This window comes from Falco peregrinus, chromosome 4 (genome assembly GCF_023634155.1).
Source record: "Falco peregrinus isolate bFalPer1 chromosome 4, bFalPer1.pri, whole genome shotgun sequence".
Classification (NCBI taxonomy): Eukaryota; Metazoa; Chordata; class Aves; order Falconiformes; family Falconidae; genus Falco; species Falco peregrinus.
The window spans coordinates 121003107-121026492 of NC_073724.1; the positions used below are offsets into that span (position 1 = coordinate 121003107).

Genomic DNA, 23386 nt, shown 5'->3' on the forward strand with positions numbered 1-23386 from the left:
TCCCAGCGTTTTCTCCCCGGGAACCTGGCTCCTGTTCAGAGCATCCGGGAGGGGCTGGCAGCCCTTCACAGTGAAGGGGCCAGGACAGCCAGCAGCTTTCCTGGCTTGTAGGCATGCTGGATTTTGGGATACCCGGTGCTTTCTGCGCGTGGTGGTAAAGTGTTACATCAGGAGCAAATGTCCTGCCTGGGAAGGTCCCCAACTGCCGCTGCTGGTGCTTTCACATGGCAAAATAATGCCGGCACTGCAGGGAGATCCTGCAGGCACCCAGGGACCACGCTGGCTCTGCAAAGGAAGAAAGCATCAGGGAACAGCCTCGGGGTCATCAAAACTGCCCCCAGACACATCAGTACAGGCAGAAACACAGGGCCTGCTCCTTCCCGCTGTGCCAAGACAGCCATCCCCCAGTGACACCGGGCAGCTGTGGCCCGGTGCAGCCTCTTCCACCTGCGCTCACAAAGCAAGATGCAAACTGAATTTCGAGAGAGGGAGAGAGGTGAGGTAAAATCTCATCCCTGTAATCCCTTGAGCTCAAATGGGTGTGGGATTTTGGGTTACAAACTGTGTCCCTGCCCAGGCCAGCCCCTGTCACCTCTCTGGATATGCCTGAGCAGTTCAGAAACCTCCCTTGCAGGAGCCTGTTTCTTGATTTCTCTCCCTCTGAAAACAAGCCGTGGCGCAGTCCTTGGGGCCATGCTATGGGGGGATTTCGACAGCCTCAGCAGAGGCCTTGTCTCCATCCACGGCAGACCCTGAAAGAGCCCCCTGAGAGTGTGTTCCTCACTATGGACTCTCTTCTGAGCTCTGGCTCTGAGGGTGCACCTCCTTCCCCCAAAAGCTTTTTGGGATGTAGGAGGCATGTCACTCCTGCCTCTAAAAACATTCCTTTCACAGTAGATGGGCTTTTCTCCTTGCAGCTGGGGGCAGCAGGAGATGGAGCTGGTGCTAAAGGAAACGTGGGGGCTGCTCAGAGGGGGCTGTCTGGATGTAAATCTACTGACTGAGGCTGTTAGATGGTTTCTAAGAGATGGGCTCCCCAGGGCTGGCTGTTCCCAGCACGATGGTGTACTAAAGCCCCATGTTGTTGGGACAGAGACTCCTGGACCTGTGATACCGGACTAAAGGCCAGTACAGGGGTCACCGGACCCCAGTCACCTGCAGGCCTGAGGAACAGCAAGGAGGAGCTGTGGAGGACCAAGATCACTTCTGCAAGGAAACAGCTGCCCCCAGCAGCAAGAAAGGTGATGATCACTATTACAGAAATAACTAAATTGTACAAAGGAGGAGAAAAAAACCCCACACTTACACCAGTCAGCTCCCAACCACATTTCTCAGTAGCGAGGAAGCTCTCCTGCAGTGGGGTGGTCCCAGGGGTGAACATCTGCTGTGGGAAATGTTCACAGAGCAGAAACCCCAGCCCAAGCTAAGGCCCTGCTGCAGGCTGGGAGCTACATCACGGCAGCCCAGTGCTGCCAGGACCAGAGGAGGGACCAGGATCACACACAGAAGCAGCCCAGGGCAGAAGCTCTCTTCACATCTCTAATGGAGGCTGCTGAGCAACCTCCTCGTGGAGTGTTTCACTGCAAAAGAAGCCATTGCCCCGAATCAGAGTAATTTGAGCATGAGCAATCCAAAATACCTACTTGGACGAGTATCTGTTCAGACATCATTCAGACTTGTTTCTGTCAGTTCTGCCCAGCCAGGATGAGAGCCAGGCGACAAGACAGGGCACAAGACCTTGTGTCTGTAGGATACCGCTGTGTCCTGTGAGGATCCCAGAACTGGGCCATGGTTGTCATCAGGGTCCCAAAAGTGGGCCATCCTGCCTGTCCCCCACTCCCGAGAGCCTGACCCCCATCCAAAGCTCTCAGGCCCTGCTGTGACACTAAGAAACAAGACCAAGGTCAATGCTCGAAGTTAAGCCTGTGTTGCACCAACTTTTTGTACAGGAGCTGGAGACCTAGAGAAGAAAAACATCCAAATCACCATCCCTACAAGCAGCAATTTCACCAGACGCACCACAGAGCTCATGCATTTTCCCAGCAAGTAACTGTGGAAAATGAAACCCAGGGTAGAGATGGACAAGATGAGACAGTTTGCATTAAATGAATGGAGACCAGTCCTGGAAAGTAATTCAAGTAGAGGTATGATGAATTGCAAGCACCAGTTGTAAAGCGTTTGTAAAGTCTGACTCAGATGGGAGTTTTATTGCAAGAGCTGGAGTATTATAGTTGATTGCCGCAGTTGGAGCAGCTGCTACTGTTCGAGTTGAATTGCCATGCCTGTTATAAATCCCCTCACCGAGTTACTCACAACTCTTTGGCAGCTCTGGAAAAGTTCCTGAGAAATGTGTTCTGCCCCCATGGAGCCGGTTGCCTTATGGGGAGCCCAAGTCTGGCGAGCCCCTTCCCGCGTGGAGCAGCCCGAGGAAGCCATCAGAACGGGGTGAGATGGAGGGGAAGCACAGCCAGAAGGACTGGGAGTCAGGGCCGCGTTCACAGGCCTTTTGTAAACATTTCACGGGCAGGGGGATTTTCTGTTTCTTGGCCTGGCAAGAACATGGGGGACTAAGTGCAGCAAACCTTCCAGCAGCTGTGGAAGGCGGCGTGATCCTGCAGGACAGGGAGGGGAAAGGGCACCGTGGTTCCAGGCAGAGAAAGCATTCAGCTGCCCCCATCCTGTCTCCTTCCCTGCAGCTGGCTAAAGGAATCCCAGAGCAGGACTGAAACTGCAGCAGAAGCAGCTAAAGACGAGTAACTCTGCTCTAGTGAAACGGGGCTCTGGAAACATGGGTGTGAATCTCCAGGAGGAGACTTGCACACATGTGAGAATGTGGTTAAAGCTTTCAAGTCACAGGGCTTTAAAATCAACACCCCTAAACTTATAAATGGGCAAACATAGAAGTTCTGCACCAGAAATTCTCTGGACTTACTTAGTGCACAAATTGCAGCAATCACCAAGCCATTACTGAAGCACGGAAGTCTGCCCCACCAGCCTGACTCGATGATAATCCTGGCCCATTACCTCCATTAAATCTGATAAATTGTTGGCAGCATTTTAGTGGCTGTTCACAAATGGGTCCCTCACTCTTTACACTTTCCTTTCGGCATCTGCCCTGGTAAACGAGACTTTTCTTCACTGCTTGGATTCACTTAAAGGATTTAAGCACATTAGTAAATAATTTATACTTCCTTTAAAAACAGGAAATGAAATAAGGACAATCGGTGTGCTATTTAGCTGGAAACTGCTCGGCTCTTTACTATTTAATGAACCGACTGGCTGCTAACAGAGGTCATTCCAGCAGCTCACACCCTGGCCCTACAGCTCTGTGCAAGGTATGTAAATTGAAACTTTAATGGGCATTTCAAAGAGCAGTTTGCCCTGGTAGTATCACTTGAAACCCATCAGCTTAAGTAAGTGATTCTTAATCAGCTTTCAAGCTCCAGGAAATAAGCAGAGGGTAGGAGGTGGCCGTTGTGGTCAGTCTGTCCGTGTGTCCCCCAGTATCACATTTTATGATGATTCACGGGTGCATCTGTATCAGATGCATTGAGATAAGGCCGGTCGCAAAGGCCATTACCAGCTCTTCCATGCACTCCATAAGATGGCAGCTCATGCTTTAACCACTTGCCATGGTTACATGACACAGGAGGATGTGGAGAGCCCAGGATTGCTCCGGACTGTTGAGATGGACGTAGGTGTGCATGCTCAGAGCACGCACTCACTCAGGATGGGGAGAAAACAGGGAAAAAGGGTTTGCTTTTGCTCCTCTGGCCAGCAAGCGAGGAACACCACAGGTGCTCCAAGCCCGAGGCTGGCACGGATCCCGCAGGAGGCATTTCTGCTGCTTTATATTGAGTGGGAAAGCACCATAGTGCCAAGTTTCAGATCCCTCTGTTCCTGCCACTGCTTTTTGCCCTAACGCATGGCAACACATGGTGCTGGAGTGCTGGGGCTGCTGTAACGAGGGGCATTCATGTCTCATTAGCTCACCTGGACAAAGCCTCCTGACCTGATGGTGATCTCAGCTGCGGCAGTGTCAAGCGATGAGGGCTCTCCCTGCTGCGGCTGTGTTTCTCCTGCTTCCTCTTCATGTGGCTTTCAATTTTCTGCTGGGAGAGCTGGTCCTCGAGGGAAGTAATACTAATGCCCCAAAGCACAGCGTGAAAAAACACAGCCTGAAACCTCAATGTGCTGCTACCTACAGTCCTACGCTCCTTTCTCTGCTAGGTAATAAGATGATTAAAAGCAGTAATTATAGCAGGAGAAACACAGCACCAGAAAATTACATCCTTTTTATATTTTTCACAAAGATGTCGTGCTGCATTGGAGACTAACTGCAGAGGAGCTTTTCCTCCTGCCAGCAAACATTTCCCAACAGTCCAGAGGCTCAAACATTGTGGTGGGATCCCTGGGCTTTTTTTGCACGTGGGTGGAGGAGAATGTCTGGCTGTGATGCACTTGTGGGCACGCGGGACTTTCTCCCCAGAACTCAAGAGCAGTGGCATGTGCTTTCCACACCTACGTGGTGCACTTGTATCCCCCTATAATGGAAACATCCCTTATTCACTGTTGTGAAACAGGACAGGCAAGAGAAAAGCACGCACGGAGCTGCAGTGGTTCAGTAGAGGAGAGGACACAGATGCCTTATCCACTGCACCAGTGTTTTGTTCCTCACGCCTCCCCACATGCACCCCATCACCGACTGTGATCAGCTTAGCCCGTGTTACTCCCCTTTTCTCCCAAATGGGAGCCATGCTTCTGTTGTTCCTAAGCTCCAGCAGCCATATGGCCTAACACAAATCCCTGACTCTTCTCCTCTTCACCCAAAGTTTGGGAAACAGTGCATAAGAGCACAGGTTTAAAAATACTTTTAAAATACCTTCCCCTGCCCATGCTTCTGGTAATGGAAAATGTCAGCACTGGCTCCAGCTCCAACGGGAGAATCGCAGGACACCCGCTGACATCCCACGCTGGAGCTGCGTCATTTGGGGATGATCACGAGCCCGCCCCAGTTCTGGGCTCAGCATGTGGCACTGGCGAGCAGAGCCTTGGCAGGCGGCTCAGGGGCACCCGTGCCAACGTGCACACTGAGCACTAAATCCCATTGCTACGGCAGGCATCAGATGGGAGCACGAATATCGGGTTCCAGTGGTTTAACTGGCCTCTTTTATTTCTCTTTTTAGTGTAAAGCAAAGCAGTCAGCACAGTTCGGCAGAGCCGCTTCTCCAAGGAGCACCAGTCCATAGGCTTTCTCCACCTGGCTTGCTCCTGCATAGCTGCCTCTGGTGACATTCATGCAACCCCAGCTGTGGCCGTGACCAAACAGTCACTGTGGACCCGTCAGCGCTGCTATAGGTGCTATAGGGCCGGTTCCAATCATTTCCTCCCTTACCTGCTGCGGTGCAGCCCTCCGCAGGCAGCCAAATGCAGCCAGTATCTCCTACAGCACTGTCAGGCCAGGGCTGCAGGTCAGCACCACGTCACACTCACACCCATGCACTCCTCGCTGGCCACAGGCTCATGAAAACAGTCCTTATTTTCACACTATTACTGTCGAGTGACAAAGCCCTGAATAAAACTACAGCCATATCAACAGCCTGTGTATAATGGGGCTATCAAACACCAGACACTGAGGCTGGGTGACATTAAGTTGGCCATACTCAAACAATTTAACTGCCAGTTCTGTCTCTCTATAAACATGCAACACCTACGCTCAATGCTGTCCTCATCTCTGGAGAAGGCAGGCAGCTGCCTTCCAGAGGACATGCTGCTCAAGAATGTGAAATCTGTTATGCTGCAGTGATAAAGATTTTGGGTTTTTTTTTTACGGTAGATTTGGAGGATGTAGGATTTTCCCTGCTCAGGAGAATGAAAGGAGCTAATCGCAGCCCGACTGCAATATGGCGAATGAAAACAAAGCTGATGGTGAAAGATTCCACGTGGGGAACAGTAACGTGCAAGGCCCAAAAGGGCCAGAAATGAGCAGTGTTTGCTCTGTCTCTGAGACACAGCACTTCTCTGTGGAGCCATCCATCTCGGGGGGCGACACTCTCAAAACATTTAATTAAGAGAACTAGAGGCAAGTACTGGTGAAGTGATCGAATAAGGCTGCAGCAGGAGTCAGTAGGACAGGTCTCGATGCCCAGACCCTCAGTCCCAGATCTTCGCCTCGAAAGATTTCAGCTGTGTCGCCTGCTTGTTTGGGTTAGGGGAAGCTAAACTACTTTGCAATGCAGAGAATGAAGATGAAGGCATCAAAGAGGCAGCATCCTTATTTGTAATCAAACACCAGGGCTCCTCGGGGAGGCTTTCTGATCCAGCACTGGCTGACCTCCATCCTGCAGTTCCTTCTAATGGCCATTGGCAAGAGGACAGACAGAGTACTAATGGGGTAAAACACTCTCTGGAGGTCCCGTCACCAGCTGAGTCTCAGGGTCCAAGCCCATCCTTCACAATATGTACATCTGATCTTTGTAACGGATGGTTTGCCAGGCTGCTGGCTGAGTGAAAACCCTGGGTCAGCCAGCCGTGGCGGGCAGGAACACGTCAGGGCGCGGTGGGGCAGCAGCAGAGTGGGAGCTGTGGGGCAATAACCTGGGTCTTGCCTTGCCCTGCCCCTGCAGGCAGTTCTCCACCCCCGAGAAACAGCAAGAGAGCAGCAGTGATAAAACGGCTCTTAGTCTAAGCACAAGGTTATTTTCTAGGACATTAACTGCAGCCCTCAGAAGCCAGCTTGCAAGAGACCCATGAAGAGCGAAAAGACACCTGACCAGAATGCAAAAGCAGAGCTGCCAACTTAACACCTCTGTGTGTGTGTGTGTGTGTGGTTCAAAAACAGCTTTACAGAAAGGGTGAGCTCACACCGGTGTTAGCAGTTTGAGTGGCTATTTGCTTTACAAAACAAGCAGTTTCAGCAAAAATATCAAATGACTGTCATCCAGAAAGCTCTTATTTTCAGTATCTCAGCTATTCACATCTCTAAATAAAACATTCAAGCTGCAATACAACACAACCGTTTTGCAGGGGCTAATAAATAAATGAAAAGTCTTTACCAAGCCCGCTTTTCTGCAGGAATAATACCCCTAACATCCTAGAATTATCTCCATCTATGTCTGGCTACGACTTCAGATCAATAAATTGTCTCCTCATCCTCGGATTAGCTCAGTCAGATAATTTCAAAAGCAGCGGCAGCAGTTCCCTGCTATTAGTCATAACAGCTCTGCCAGCTGAATTAACATGAGATCCCCCTTGTTATCCGAGAACAAATCACACTCTGCCAGTGTCCTTGGGTAATAATTTGCACTGACCTCAACAACAATCTGCAGCAGTCTGAGCATCAGGTGTGATGCGGGTTTCCCTTCCAGGAACATTAGCTGCCTGGCATTTAGCCTTCTCGCACCCAGCGTGGCGCCTCTCGCAGAGCTGGGATGTGGTAACGTCACTTGAGGGAAGCAGCGCTGATTTATGGTGCAGGGAGACCTGGCCTTGTGAAGCCAACGGCAATCAAAAGCCAACTAGCACGAGACATTCACAAGATGAAGGCTGGGTTAAAGGAGATCACAGCAGCAGAATTACAGATGCACTTCTTGGTCCAGCCAGCCCTCTCCTCTGCTGCAATCCCTCAAATGTCACTCGGGGCGAAGAATTCAGCACTCCCCCTTTCAGTCCTACAACCATGCAGCTCCTGGGGCTGCCTTCTGCATTGTAGTGGGTTTCCACTTAAGATGTCTGCGGGCTTTTCACTAGGGGGGTGCCCAAAACACGGCATTTCTGTTCTGCTCACAAGTCTAACATGTCAGAAATACATATTTAGAAAGTTTAATATTTGGAATTAAATTTCTGTTAAAACTCTGGCAGAAACCCCCACCTGTTTCACAAAAACAGGGGCAGATGCCGTGAATCCTGGATGCCGTGACCCAAAAGAGGGTCCCCGTTACCAGCAGGGAAGCCCAACAAGGCATCGAGGGCTTCTTGGCTCTGCACACGGCTGGTCCTCGTCTCTGCGTGGTGTTCGTGGGCTTCCAGCTCCACACAGCTGCCTGCTTCTTGACCCTGGTGGGAACGTGTGTCTTCAGGGGAAACCTGGGAGTCCCCAAGGGGACAGCAGGAGGACTCAGCGGTTTGCGAGCCTCAAAACCCCGTGGGGGGACAACACTTTCCAGCAATGCTCACCAGGACTTGGCGTAGTCCTCTCCCAAGCTTCCACACAACTGTCTGAAGCAGTGAAGTGTTCTGGTTTATCTACTGCTACAAATCTTTAAAAGGTTTTGCCAAACCAGCATTTCCTGATGAAATCTACTTCGTTAGAAAAAAAAATGTTAATGGTTTTCTCAGTTTGCCTTCTCATTTCAGAAACAAGACACATCCCAGCGTCCACCAAGACAAAGCTGAACCAGCCCCAGTTTGTTTCTGCTGAACCAGCTACAACCAGCAGCACAGAACTCACAGCAGCTTTCCCTTGCCACGCTGCTGCATGGGAACGTGCGACACTGGATTTGACACATCAGAGTGACACAGGCAGATAACCCCCAGCCCGCTGGGACAAAACTGAACCTGCTGAAGCATTTTGGACACAGCTGAGCTGGCAGAGGGAGTTTATCTGGACCAGCGCTCCACAGGGCCATGGCATTCCCGGATTAGCACAAGGTGCCCTAAAGCTGGATTCGCTCTGTCACCGAACCATGACCTCAGAAAGCCTCCTGCCACTTTCATGCCTTAACAAGTGATTATTATCTGGCTTAGTCTCAGCTCTGCTGGCTCAAGCACCCCAAGAGGTGCATTCAGATCCTTGCCCTGAAGTTCCTGGGAAGTTCAAGCACTCACTGCTTCCCTTTCTTTCAAAGCTCTGCCAAAAGAAGCTTCCCTCTGCAGGGTCTTTCTCTTCTGGCATCCACACACGTTCTTGAGCCACAGTTCCCTCTTTGCCTCTTGTCTTGCTGCCACCTAGAGCACCTCTTCCTCCTTTTTAAGGAGCAGCAATAATTTCTGTCATCTAATTCCCGAGAAAAATACCAACTCCTCTGTTTTAAAATCAGCTCTGCTCATTCCACAAGCAACACCTGCAGCAATAAACCAAGGGAGCATAAACAGAAAAAACACACAATACAATGGATCATACCTCACTTGTCAGAAACCAAGATAGCTTTGTGAAGGAGGACATGGAATTAATACAGGAATTTATAGTTGTTTTTTTTTTATATCTTGTAACCTTACTTTTGAAGGATCAGCTGCTCACGTCTCTTCATGCAAGTTTACTCAGCAAGTTAATCTGAGGTTGCTGTGTTTTCTGTCCACACCTGATGCCTGCAGACAGGGTGCCCTCACTTCACCATGCTTCTTCACTAAGCAGGAAGGAGGCCCCAGTCTTACAGAAATTAATTAGTGCAATAACATGCCTGGGACACAGAGGTGAAGCTGAGTTTGGCCCACTTTGCAGGATTCAGCTGAGTAAAAAAGACAAATAGCTGTGCTATGGGATTTAAAAAAGCTGCTGTCAGCATTCCCAATGCAACCAGACCTGGAAATTCATTCGCCTTTCAATAAACAATGGAAAAAGGAGAAGCAATTACAACAGACAAAACTAATTACACCAGAACAGAAGCATACCTCACAGCAATTGCTCTTGAATCTGCATTAGAAAAGAAAAATCTAAACCAAAAAGCATTCCATTAAAAAAAGCTAAGAATTTTGGAGCTCAGTAAGACCAATTTCAAAATAGAAGGGTACTTCATCATGCAGCTTGATAATGCACAATTTATCTTTCTTTTAATCTTTTATTTTCTCAGTCATTTATCTTTGTAAAGATAAGTCTTCAGTGGATGCTGGCACTGTTCTGCAAACAGGACACAGGGGCACAGGGAGTTTGTTCAGGGAGGTTAACATTGGAGCGGGGAGCAGAAATGAGCTCCCAGCTCCTCAATCCAATGTTTAATGTAACTGTCTCTTCCCTGATCAGGCCCATTTCACATCCACCTCACTAATGCCACGACCGCGTCTGTGTTGACTGGTAACACTGCTCTCTCAGCCCGACCCCTTCTTCCAAAGCATCGCGTTAATTTTGGTTTTGTCCTCGCTACAAATCCAGCATGCAATGCCAAATAGCATGTTCTTGTGCCGTCAAATCCCATGGGTCGAATCGTAGCCGCATATTTAGTGAGGCGTTCTCAGCTGCGACACCCCACGTGGGTGTACGGGGGACCCAAGCCTGACTCTCGGCCTCCACAGCACACTCCCTCTCCGTAAGCACTCAGAAGGGGACCCAGAGTTTTCTCCCTCTCTGGCCCCCTACGCTGCCGGTTTTTACACCCAAGCACATTTTTGATGTGATGTATTTAGGTGCAAGAACTGCAGCAGCTGGGGAAACCATCTGTGGAGCTCAGCCTGCAGATTCCAGGTTGAATAGCTTCTACTTTCATAGCGAAGACGAAGCACTAAAAAGGCAAGCTGAACCACGTCTCCTGTCCTTCACAGCAAATACTGGATGACCCGGGAGAATACTTAAGAGATATTCACAGGGTTACGTTTTTGTTGGGTGGAATGATGTAAGAGAATCCAAATCCTTCTGCAAAGTCCATTTAATCCTTGGCCGCTGCCCAGGTTGTCAAGGAGCAGTGACAGTTTTTGTGCGAGGCAATGCCTGCTCAGTAAGGCTAGATGGAGATCGCCAGGCCCGTTTCCTCCACCGCGCCTTCTTCAGCTACCAGCTGTGAAATTCAGAAGACAGCAAAAGAGGGTTTTAAACAAAGTGGCGGAAGAACCGCTGCTTAACACATCCGAGACAGGCCAAGAGGCAGGAAAATTGATGGCAGGGAGCAAACCTGAAATGGGAAGAGGAGGAGGAATGATACTGGGCTGCAGGCTGATCTGGCAGACACCACCCCGTGCCTCATTCAGTTGGTGATGCGATCTGGACTCGGGATTTGAAAGCCTCCACCAGCTGCTTCCAATGCACAAAGCAGCAAGTCTACAGTATGTGTCCTTTTTCCAAAGCGCTTTTGGGACCAGAAACAAGCCCATGTCAGCACACTGCTTTCATGGACCGTTAAGGAGGTACAGTCTGAAGCCTGGACCCTGTAATCTGATTTCCGAGTCTCCGTGGCCGTAGCACAGCGCCTGCCCCAACACACTGCTCAACACTGAGCTTCTCTGTGTCAGAGCGAGGAAGCTTCAGGCCAGCTGAAGCAGCAAGCTGGGATCCGCAGACAACACAAAGTGCGCAGCGCTTGCTTTCGGAGAGGTTCCTGGCTGATTCAAAAGCTCTTCTTTGCAGGGCGTGCACCCAGAGTGCAGAGAAGGGAGTTGTTCAGCCTGGAGAAGGCTCAGGGGGACCTCGCCAAATGTGTACCGATACCCGAAGGGAGGGTGCCAAGACCACCGAGCCAGGCTCTTCCCAGCGGTGCCCAGTGCCGGGACCAGAGGCAACGGGCACCAACGGGAACAGAGGAGGGTCCCTCTCGACATCAGGAAACACCTTTTCACCGTGCGGGTGCCCGAGCACTGGCAGGCGGTGCCCAGGGAGGCTGTGGACTCTCCAGCCTTGGAGATACTCAAAAGCCACCTGGACACGGTCCTGGGCAGTCTCCAGAGGTCCCTTCCAACCTCAACCAGCCTGCGATTCTATGATGCCTTTTCAGGTGACAATCTCATCAGCCTTCAAACAAAGCAGCACCGTATACTCACACAGAAAACTCAGTGATGGCTGTCTACAAGAAATAGTTTTAATAACTACATTTACTAGCAGATACCTTTTTTCACTCAGCCCGTCTCAATTTTATCCCCCACTGGGGCTGCTGTATGTGATACAGACTAAATCGTAGTCCGCTATAGATAAAAATAATTCCAGGGTGTATTTTTGTGGGAAGGGCTGAGTCTTCCCCGAGGACGTAGAGCACATTCCCGCATTTTAAATGACAGCCTGGCTACCTGCTGCCTCCCCTGCCTGCAGTTTTCCCTTCAGCCTGCGCAGGGAAGTACAGCTGTGACATGACTGTGCCCAGACTCCACACACAAATGCAGCGGTGTTGAAACGGTGACCGACTGCGCCTCCGCTGAAGCAAACCCCCTGCTGCAAACCGAGGGCTGGTTGTTCACGGCGGGTCCGGTGTTGGTTCCAGTTCAACTCCGCTAACTGCAGAGATTTCTCACCTTCTCCAGTCCAGCCCCGCTACCACTGCAGTGCTTTTGTGTTCTGGATTAAATGACCTGCAATGCAGAGGCTCACTTGCTACAGTGATCCTTCTGCCAGATCTGTAATCCTCAATCCCCCTGGGTAATGCCTGGAGTAGGAAACTGCTTGGTATAGTAAGCACGTCTGCATTTTCCTAGCTGCATTTTTTTATTGGCTCATTTGCTGCATCCCTGACTTCAGCTAAGTTTTCCTTCCCTTTATCCCTTACCTTCTCCAGCTTCCCCCTGTGCCTTGAACTGAGGTCTTGATACCGCCAAGCTCACCTCTTGAAGCAAGCTGGCCAGATGTACAAAAGAAGGGGGCAGCACACTCCCTCCCATCCCATCATTTTTACGTAGGGCAGCAGATCTGCAAACGCAGAAAATGTGGGGAGACAGGATGCTTTGCGCGGCAGCAGCATCTCCCCTCCCAAGCGTCCTGGAGGCTCACTAGAAGGAGAGGCTCATTAAGGAAGATTTCCGGCAACTTCTGTCACTGCCGTGCTGAGATTTGCAGGTTGTTAATTATAAGGACATCACTGGAGGAGCGAGCAGGAAAAAAGTGCAAGTTGCAGAGCAGCCAGTCCTCCACGTTCTATGCAGAGCAGCAAAAGATCCCTCACTGGGAGAAGAGGGTGGGTTTTTGTTTTCCTTTTTAATTACTATGAACAGTGAGAGATACTTTTGCTATATGGGAAAGACAACTCACCCACATGCCCGGGTTTCTTCTAATATTTCCATGAAACAAACAAAAAGAAATCACAAATAATTTGGAGTAAGGTTGAATTTCTGTCAGTCTCATCCTCTTTGAAAATCTGGGAACTAGAGCCATCAGAGGAAACCTCGGCTCCAACGGAGATAGCGACGGTCCTGCTGCCGACCTCCAGAGACCGGTATTTTAACCTTCGTGCTGGGCAAGTTCCCCATACTGCTTCTCTGTATACCCCGAGCAGAACATAATATAACCGCGGAGCCTTTGGCGTTCCTCAGAACCTTTGTTTTGGGTTTTTTTTCCCTCTAAATGGCTGCTGTGTGCTGTTAAAACTGCAGCCATCTCCCTGATGCAAGGCAAACGGCAGCAACGGGGGCTTGCCACTCAGCTGGGAAAGCATTTCAGGGTGAAGAGATTTTCATGGAAATAAATATGCTCACGATAATGGCAAGAATGATGCAATCCCAGCACACCTGCTAAATGGGCATTATCTGCTGGGTTTGTTTTGCCAGAGCACAGCTTTTAAGGAAGGGGAAAGGAGAAAAAGCAGAGGCACAAAGGGGGCCTGTTAAAACACAGAAGAAATGAAAAGTGGCATCATTGGTGGATTTGAGGATTAACATCATTTATGAGTGGTACTGACAGTGAAAAGTATCACAAGCCAAGAGATTTGCGTGTGATGCAGCAAGAAAAGGAGAGATTCAACGAGCAAGAAGCTAAAGAAAAAGACAAAGTGGTCAAAGCAGCAAGCCAGGACAGTAATTTTTGGAGGAGCACGGTGAATGCATCTAAAAAGCACGGGAAGATGGAGTTTCTCAAAGGAAGAGGCTGCAGGAGCTCAGGGAAAAAAATGATGAAAGCCTGTGTAACAGTTCTGCATGAACGGTGGAAATGATTAAAGATCTAAATCAACACCGTGGCAGCGACCCGCGGCCGACTGTGCAGCGAGCTGTGTTCAAAAACTGGGTAAAACAGTCTCAATCCCGAACAGCTGAAAGCAAAACCCGTGAGGAAATGGGCACACAGAGCTCATGTATTGCTCAGCACCGAATGCAAAAAGAACTCACCTCCCAGAAACGGAAATCAGCCAGGCAAGGAGCTGGTCACCGGCAGGCGGCTTCCCAGCGCTGGTAAATAAATAAACCATGGGAACACAGAACAAAAAGGGATCCTAAAGCCAGAGATTTGGGATGCAGTGGAAACACTCCTCACAATTAGGCAAATCAACCCTATTAAAGGACAATCACACTGAAGAGTTCTTCTCAATCACCCTTCTCTTGCTTTCTTTACGCAATTATGCTAATTGCATAAAGGCTATTCAGCAATTATTTTGATAACTGCAGCTTTGTTACTGGCTCTTCATTTTTGGCATGGATTTATTCCTCATGTAAATACCACCTTAAAGAGATGTTAAAAGATCGCTTTATGTACATGCCTAAGTGTTTTCCTGAGCAGGAGATGCAAACTTTTGTGTAAAAGCGTAAACCATACAAACGATACCCAAGCAAATGGACATTTTTATCCCTCAGTGCCAGGTTCTCCCTCAGCCACAGATCTACGCCCAAACCTTCTAATGACATTTTGCCGCAGGGGTAGTGGTGTCTGTAGCAAGGCAATGTCATGGATTTAGTTCCACTTTTTTATTATTCAACTTTTTATACATAATAAATACAAACTTTTTACAGCCAATATAAAGAAAGCATTTGCACCTATGCTTTCAGTGTACTGACGCTGTACACGATGATACGTCGAATACATGCCCTGTATGAAGAAATCATAGTTAAAAAGGAGGCATATTTTTACAACTTTTTTTTTTTTTAAATAAAATTAGCAGCTCTTACAGAAAATATTTTAAAATACAACTAAAGAGACTTTAAATAACACTTTCTGAATTTTGAAAGTCCAGGTATGAAGGACACAGAAAAACTGGCCAAAGAAATTGAACGTGAACGTTATTGGCAATACTTGCCTTTCTTCTGCATTGTGAAGCTTTCAAAATTTTTGCAAACAGTTAAATCTTTTTTAAAAACTTTTTTTTTTTTAAACTTAAGAATAAGTTTGATAAACACATAAAAAGACCTCAAACAGATCAACAGGACAAGAGGTGCAAAAGAATGAAAAATATGGAAAAGACTTCATTGGACAGTCTCCGATTTCAGAACTGACCCATGAATTGTTTTCTTCAAACAGCCCCACTCTTGGTTAAAGATCCCACTGGGAAAGGAGATTGGCAAACACGAATGTCTCAGAGACCCAGCCTGGGTTGGGATTTACAAGTATGTGCAAAGTTTATGATAAAATCTTGTTAGATGATTTTTTTTTTTTTTTTGTAAATGCAGCCTCAAAAAATAGCCCTTGTTAGTAAACTAAAGGTAGAAAACTTACTGGCTTAGGAAAAAAAAAAAAAAGACAACATAAGAGCGCATTCAATAGAACCCATATAACAGCTCAAAAAAACCAACCTTGCGATGCCTTTTAACTGAAGCTTTGATCTGATGGAGATTGCTGAGTATAATTTAGGAAGTATACAAAGAAAAACCTGTTTTCATCCAGTTTTTCCCTTTCCTCTGACCATTTCTCTGTGTGTTATAACCTCAGAATATCCTCTGCCCTTTTCTTTCAAACAACAGCAAAAAGCTTCCTTTGCAGAGATCTCAGATTAAAATGAGTTTTGAAATTCTTTTAGTCTCTCTTCCCTAAGAGTAATTTGAGACTGTGGTCTGGGCCACAAAGGCGGTGTGAAGGCTTTGCAGAAACCAGAGCCTTCCCTGGCACTCTGGCTTTGGCTAGTTAACGGGCTTCGCATGGGAAAATGCTACAGGACCATCCAATGCAAAAACTAAATAATGCATGTAAATACTCTACATGTAACTTCTAACTCTAGCCAGATGTTTTGATGACGAAGATATACTGCTAACGTCAGATAATAAAGTACACGGCAATAACTGGGATAAGAGTGACCCAAATACTTTAAAAAAAACCACCAAAACCCCCAAAATCTGCTAAGAAAAAAAAATGAAGCTCAATTTCCAGATCTAGACAAAAATCTCACTTACTTTTCTACCAGTTGGTTTATGCTATGGAACAAGATGTTGCTACTAATTCAGCACCTCCGTATTAGATACTCTATTACTAAATGTACTGCATAAATATTAATACAAAGAACATAACAGTTTAACTGTTAATTATTGAAGAGGTGTGCATTAATGTAATTAACGCCATATGATCTGCATCAGTTTTCCTTATCTATAAGATTATTTTCCTGTTTCTTCCTTTCTGCAAGGGGGTTAAAGAGGAGCCAGCCTCTCCTTATACTTATTTTTCAGTTCCCTTTTTCATTCCGCAAGATCTGATTAATACCTAATCAGACAAGTAATGCTACTTGAAGAATTGACAATCTTTAACACATTCCTATGGCAACAGTAATATACTGTACTAATGCACGTGGATCGAAGTATGCTATGACTAAGTTGCATGAACGAGGCTCTTTCCTCAGCCTCCGTATATAAAAATTGACCATCTTCAGCCAAGAGAGAAACCTGCTCCAAGGCAACCCTCTGCTCGCTGTTTGGCCCGAGTTGGTTTGTGCTAAGAGAGGAAGAATGATGTATAGAAAACAAAACCAAAAAAAAGGCACAAAATAGTCATGACTGTGGGAAGGAATCCGCCATGTCACTGCCACATAAAATCCTCCCTATCTCTTGCCCTATTAAAAGTCTTCATCATGCAAAGGTGCCTAGAAACGAGATCGACCAAATACTGCATTTGGTCTTGATTGTAGCACTACTACTTAACTAGTCCAATCATTACACCAGAGTAATTTCCACGTCCTCTATCTTCTCTGTTGTCCGGCGATGATGCTGTGTAGGGGGTGGTGGAGCTGCTCGCACCTGAAACAGCCAGAACCAGCCTGTAACTATCAGAAAACTGTCAAAATTTCACAACTTGTATAGCCTAGAACTGCAACTTTGGGCTCGTGCCTCGAGATGACAAATACACAGACTCTGTGTTAAGATCAGCAGAACTACAGCGAGTAACCCCGTCTCCGATCAAGCCATCAAGGCTCTTTGTTACAACCTGCCACCACTCTCAGGTGGTTTTTCTCCAGGATGACCAGCGGTCACGACCGGGCAAATATTTCACCGAGTGAAATGACCTATCTGTTCTGCCTGCACCCATGGAGAATCTGGTATGTAAACCAGGGGCAGACTTTGGACTTTACATCAAATGATCTGATGACACCTTTGCCTGCAACTTACGTGGGCTGGAAACTACAAGAATGCCTCGTTGCATCTAAGTGGCTTACTTGTATTTAATCAATCACTGGCCTGAACAATATACTCCTGAAAACTGATGTTTCTACACTCTGTCACATCAATAAAGTTGTTATTGTTCCTGACAGAGATTATCTTAAGTGCTAACAGCATTTCATGCAAGACTTTTATCACATGATTTCAGAATACGTCAGAGTGACTTGCTATGGAAAACATGAATTGCGAAGCAACACTGTAACAAACTTCATAATGTTTTCAAACCAGGCATGTTTAAAATGCAATTTTAATAGAAATCCTTTCAATGAAGGCATGACACTGTAGTAGTATCTAGAAAATACAGTATATTGCAGGAAACTTGTGAAGAAAATATAAAGCTACAAAATGGAAAAGCTGAATCAGTGTCTTTTTACAAGGGAATATGATAACCTGAAACTTCCCTGTTCAATACTTAAGTACTTAACAATGCAGTACTACCCCTGCCTCGCCTATGTCAACAAGTAAGGATAACTCTCTGACTACTGGAATATTCAGAATATAATTTCTGAATATCCAAAAGCACTCTTTTCCTGCAACCTCATTCATTGAGAATGCCAGGAAAATACAAATGTTACGTCTTAATATGACGTTGTTTAGGACTTTGAAACCCCCAAAACTTGGTTTCAAAGTCAATCCTAGGAGATGGATTTTGCAAATTCTAAGTGATTAAATTTCCTTTCCTTTTCTGGCAAAATCTCTCTTTCTAAGCAGCAAAGACATCACAAAATAGATAGATCTTATCATTAAGAACTTTTAATTCAAACCCCCCCAAATCAAGGGGTTCGGAAATAAATTTCACCCTCAATGCAATGGAGTCCCAAGGACCGCATATTATGTCAAACTGCCGGCAAGCAGATTTGTCTGCCAGAACTTTGGAAAAGCAGCAATTGTACAAACCATGTGATTAAACTGTTCTGACATTTATTCACCACCTCTTTTTTAGTTCTGTTTAGGGGTTGTTACATGTGGCAAGAACAGAAATAATCTCCTACCGCCTGAAAAGGCAGTAAAACTTTATCGCCTAACATTTATTTTACTATCATTACAGATGTAATTTCCTTCCAGGTTAGATTTCATGATTTGTGCGCCTTGCACAGAGACGTGCAGGTATTACAGCTATAAAGGCAGATAGGGAAGGGCAGGTTAGATGCAGGATAGGCGATGGATAAGCTTCAAGGTCATCTTTAAACACAATGACTTACTGTTTGGACAAATGCAGCTTTGTTTTGTCCTAGTGTTCACTTAATCTCAAATGGCTTTCGTGTTCTATAGCTTTTTGACACATCTATGGTATTATCAAAGGGGAGTGAACAGACCTTTCCGCAGCGCTCACCTGAGATACCGCGGTTTTATACGTAGTGATTGGATTTACAGAACACAGAGCCAAACCATCAGGTGCTGTATCACCACCCTGCTTTGATGTACCTCCCCCCATTTACCCAGGCTTGCCCATACAACTTTGTAGAGCCAATAAAAACAACAGTACTTGTTTTTAACTTACAGGTCGCAGTTTGCCATACGAAGTTTCAGGAGGAATTCGCGGAGGCTGTGAGAATCCAGGGGACTCTGAACTGAAGCTATTTTCTGAAAAAGTAAGCAGCAACCCGTCACAAACAAGCCACTCGGTATTGCTGAATTAACTTTATCCTGCAGAAACCCACCCCCCCACCCCACCCCCCCGCCTCGAAATGTGAACTTCTAAATGAAGCGTTTAGCTGAAACGTTTCTTTTGCTATCACAACATTTCTTACCATTGGTTGATGGTGATCTGGGGAAGTACTGAGAACCTCTTTTATCTGGACTGTGGTAGGGACTAGTGGGAGGCTGGTCATAGAGGGGCAGCGGTGGAAGGGCGTTATTAGGCTTTGGAGTCGGGGATACCTGTGTCAAAAAGAGAGAGGGGCTGCAGAAAGCCTTTCTCCTCCACAGTTTTTATGTACACTCACCAAGGGGCAGTAAGCTGTCTGACACGTCAGAATGTCATCTGCAGAAAAACGATCTGTCAGAAGTGCTTTCAGGTATGTTTGGGAAGGAAAACCAAGGTATCCAACAGTGATTATATAGATACGTTTTTTTAAATCATAGGTTGCCACTGAGCAGAAATTTTCATCCTCTACCAGATAATTTAGACCAATTTGTTGAAGGTTATTTGAAAAAAGTCATTTGGCCAAGTGTGCCTCTCCACATATATCCACACAAAAGCATGAAGATCACGAGTTTTATCCCAACTGAACTGCATATATGTCACTTAAATGTGAAGTTTTCATGTTCTTCTCAAATCAAAGAATAAAAATACTGGAGGGATTACTTTGTAGGGAACACAGAATTCCAGTGTCTAGCACCACAACCAGACATGAGAATGTGTCTGATTTTCTAATATGATATGAGGATTACAGAACTATACTGAAATGAGGACATTTTTGCAAAAAATACTGTAATACAAGACTCGGCAGCATGCTGCCCTTCCAAAATTGAGAGGATGCAGAACAGATTTAAGTATGAAAACATTAAATTAGGAGTGAGATAGCCTGTAATTTTCTTTTTGCCAGGTTGTGTTTGATGTCTCGGTCTATGCCATAAATTCATTAAAGTGAGTGTGAATTTTCTCCTTTGGTTCGTTCCCCTTCTACCAAAATACTTGCCTTTATTCACAGATCTGTTACATTTGCCAAAATGTATCAGTTGGTAGTGACTGGGCTGGGTAAGAAACTAAAAGGTAAGCACTCACCTTTTTTGTTTTTCTCTTAAATTGGTTCTGATTGGTTTTTTCCTAAAGAAGCAGCAGATCTCTGCAGTCTTGCAAAACTCTCCTAACAAGCTATCACCATATGTGCATGCGAACACCTCAGCTCTTTACATACCTGAATATCTCCAATCCACTGAGTCTCCCCATTTTCTGAGGCTGTAAGCTCTTCAACTAATACTGACGGGAACACCCCAATGCGTCCATTGAATTCTCCTTCCCAAAAGCCATCATCATCTTGATTTTCCTTGTTCAAGATGCGGATGATTGCTCCTTCCGGGAAGGACAGCTCATCATCCGTCTGGCCCTCGTAATCATAAAGTGCTTTTACAAAACAGACTGAAGAACAGAAGCAGAAAAAATAAAAAATGTAACTGGCATGAGCTTCAAAAACAGAAGAAGTACTATATATAATTTTATGGTTGGACTTAACAATCTTAGAGGTTTTTTCCAACCTAAGTGTTTCTATGATTCTATAATTGCTGAATCAAATAATTTTAGGGTTTTTTTTTAATTTTAGTTTATGTTAATCTCAATTCTATGAGATAGCCAGGTAAATTATGCAGATTTGATACGAGATGGATAATTACTGAGAAGAGCTGTACTCAGATACAGGTCAAATACGGGAAATTCTCACGTGTGATAGGCAAACTCAATAGGCGGAATGCTTCTGAGAACAAGCTTAATAAACTATGTATTTATTTATTGGCATTTACCACTGGAGTCTCCATTCAGGCTGCCTGAGACTAAGTCAGCCTCAGTAGAGTTGTTTGAGGTGTGTGATCGACTATCCAGTGCTGCGAGGGACTGCAGCATGCTCAGCAGACTGCTGGATGTTGGGAACTGCAGGTACTTCTCCGGCACATAACCCACTTGACCCGCCTTATTCCGTGCCTGTAAATAAACAACATAAAAGATGCACTGGTGTTGCATACTGCTCTGAGAATAATCCAAATACTTTCTTCCGTTCCAAGTTCTATTTCTAAAAGGAATAGTGAAAAGCAAACTATCTCAGAAAAATGATACCTTTACCCAGTCTTCCATATCTCCGTCTTCAATAACCTCCAGTACCTCATGTTCCTCTATGGTCAGTTCATCTGGCTGAGAAGCCTGAAGTACAGAACAGGAAGACCAGAAAATAAAAAGTCTTTTCAGGCGACTGGGACAGGCAGTGTGAAGAACCTTCTCACCCAGACTTTTATTAAAACTTTTGGTTTTTTAAAAATTGAAAATTTAGTGACATAACGTATTTTAAAACATGTTTATAAGCGTTCTTCTGTATACCTACTGACCTTCACGAGACTCTTTTTCACTCCAGAGGACAGACGGAAGCACCCTGACCACCACCCAGTGCGCCGAACCCTATTTTCTTTTGAAACCCTAATTACTCCGTGCTCTTAAGACTACGTCTGCCGCTGGCTTCAGCTACCACAGCGGTGTGATGTACAACTGACCTAGTAGTGCTTGCAGAAGTAAATTAGCATGAATGTAGTTTGTCAGCAAAGCTTTAACTCATGAATGGTGGTTTCACTATGACAGTACAGAGAAGAGCTTTGTCGTACAGCACGCAGGCACGTCTAACACCGAGAGGGCATTTCTAACATAGCCACACCGGCTCAGCCACGGAAACTGCATCTTCCAACGGCAGGCACGCACAGCTGGTCTCCCTGAAGCCAGACAAGGACATCTCTGCATGCTGCAACTCATGCACAGACTTCGGCGCTCTGCTGAACTGCAGTTTAAATGTGCTTCACCGCGGTGTAGACTCTACGCTGCTGCAGTTTTCCACGGCTAGATGTTAGCTGGATCTAATGTGCACCATTACGGAGTCAGATGCTGACACCCTACCTCAAAACTCCCACAGGTACAGGCACATCTATTGTGTTTTTTTTCTTCCATAATTCATTTTTCTAATATATATTTTTTTAAGTCACAAACCTTATATGAATAAACAACTTTGCAGGTGAGAGGATAATTTCTTAGAGTACCCGAAGGACTAGAACTGCTGTCATCAAAAACATCCATGCTGTCTTCAAACTCTTCACCTTCTTCCTTTTCTGCATCAGCATTGATCTATTAAGACAAATCGAAGTTGGCATTATACTATCAAATAAAAATAAGTGAAGTAACAGTAAAAAGGAATTCATCTGTACTCTTCACTGTGGTTTCTTTACTACTACTGATCATTGAAAATGGACAAAAAACCCAATGACTAAATAACATTGAACATATGATTCTCAAATGACATGAGAAAAGCAGTCAACAAACAAAGCAAATAGAGGGAAGCAAAAGAGTAAGAACTGTCACCAAATTACATCTTTGCTTAACTCAGCTGTATTTCTTGATTCAAGCACAGGCCCACAGACTTTCAAAAGAACTGTAGAAGATTTTGGAAGCTCCATCTCCACTGCTGGACAGTTACCTGTTTTTTACACAAGCTGTGAAACAGTGACTACTGTACTTCGGAGATGCCATTTCAGAGGCACAGCAAATAGTTTTAATGGAAAAAAGAATCTTACTGAGAATTATGCTACTAAAGGATTAATGTACCTGTGACCACCAGTTCTAAAATGAAACTGCGGTGAAATTACTTAAACTTGAAGAAATGAGACAAAAAAACCCAAAAAAACAAAACCCCAAAAAATCAGCCTTCCAGCTGGTGTCTTCTGCACAATAGATTGCTGCAGTTTATTAAAAAAAAAAAAATCTTACAGAAAGAATTATGATTAAAAACTAGCTATAACAGTTTAAATAAAACCTAAAGTCAATACTCTGGAAAAATACAAGTTTCTATAAATGTAGTTTGGGCAACACTGACATGAGCTGTGCTTTGGCCTTGTGCCTGGATTAAATTCTGAATAAACACTTTATCTCATGCGAAAACAGGCAAGTTCTTTGAATCAAAGGCAACACTGTCATGGATTTGCCATCTTCCCTTTATTTATTCCTTTTAATTTGGGAGTGAATTTGGTATTCCTCATGAAAACTGAAAGGCTAATAAATCAAGAGAGACCAAAAAGGCACCGTGCAGTCTCGCTGAAGCAGCTGTCTCTGCACCTCCGCTCTGGAACACCTTTGCTTTAATAGACCTGGAGTAGAAGAGCACAAAGCTTCATCATTTTCCGATTTAGATTAATCTTTGTTAGGATTTTTAGACTACATCCTCGTAACTGATACTATTTTCCCCCCACTCATTGTCATTCAAGTGCCATTTACATCCTTTGCTACTTAAATGCATTCACGGATGTTGTGGTAATAAAAAAAAAATCACTGTCCTACCTAGCTAATGCTTTGATACATTACAAGCAACTACAAACTGCAACAAGTTCAAGGTTTCCTCCTCCAGTTTCTAATTGCTTTTTGCTGGGCATGGTCTATGTCCCAGCAGCCAACACTGCCACGCAGCTGACAGCCATATGAAACACCACGGAAATTAAGTGTATCATGTCCAGA

General features: G+C 45.7%; 1 protein-coding gene across 3 annotated transcripts in view; it reads right to left on the bottom strand.

The window, feature by feature from the left end:
* Positions 1 to 14505: 14505 nt before the first annotated feature.
* Positions 14506 to 23386, bottom strand: part of FCHSD2 (FCH and double SH3 domains 2) — a 163504-nt gene continuing 154623 nt past the window's right edge. For all 3 annotated transcript variants that reach the window (XM_055801933.1, XM_055801934.1, XM_013305168.3), the window contains exons 14-20: positions 21872 to 22006; positions 20960 to 21043; positions 20650 to 20827; positions 20052 to 20272; positions 18942 to 19071; positions 18692 to 18774; positions 14506 to 16770 (exon numbers count right to left, since the gene is read on the bottom strand). In XM_055801933.1, coding sequence (XP_055657908.1) covers positions 16687 to 16770; positions 18692 to 18774; positions 18942 to 19071; positions 20052 to 20272; positions 20650 to 20827; positions 20960 to 21043; positions 21872 to 22006 — 915 coding nt within the window. In that variant the 3' untranslated portion in view covers positions 14506 to 16686. The remainder of the gene's footprint in view (positions 16771 to 18691; positions 18775 to 18941; positions 19072 to 20051; positions 20273 to 20649; positions 20828 to 20959; positions 21044 to 21871; positions 22007 to 23386) is intronic.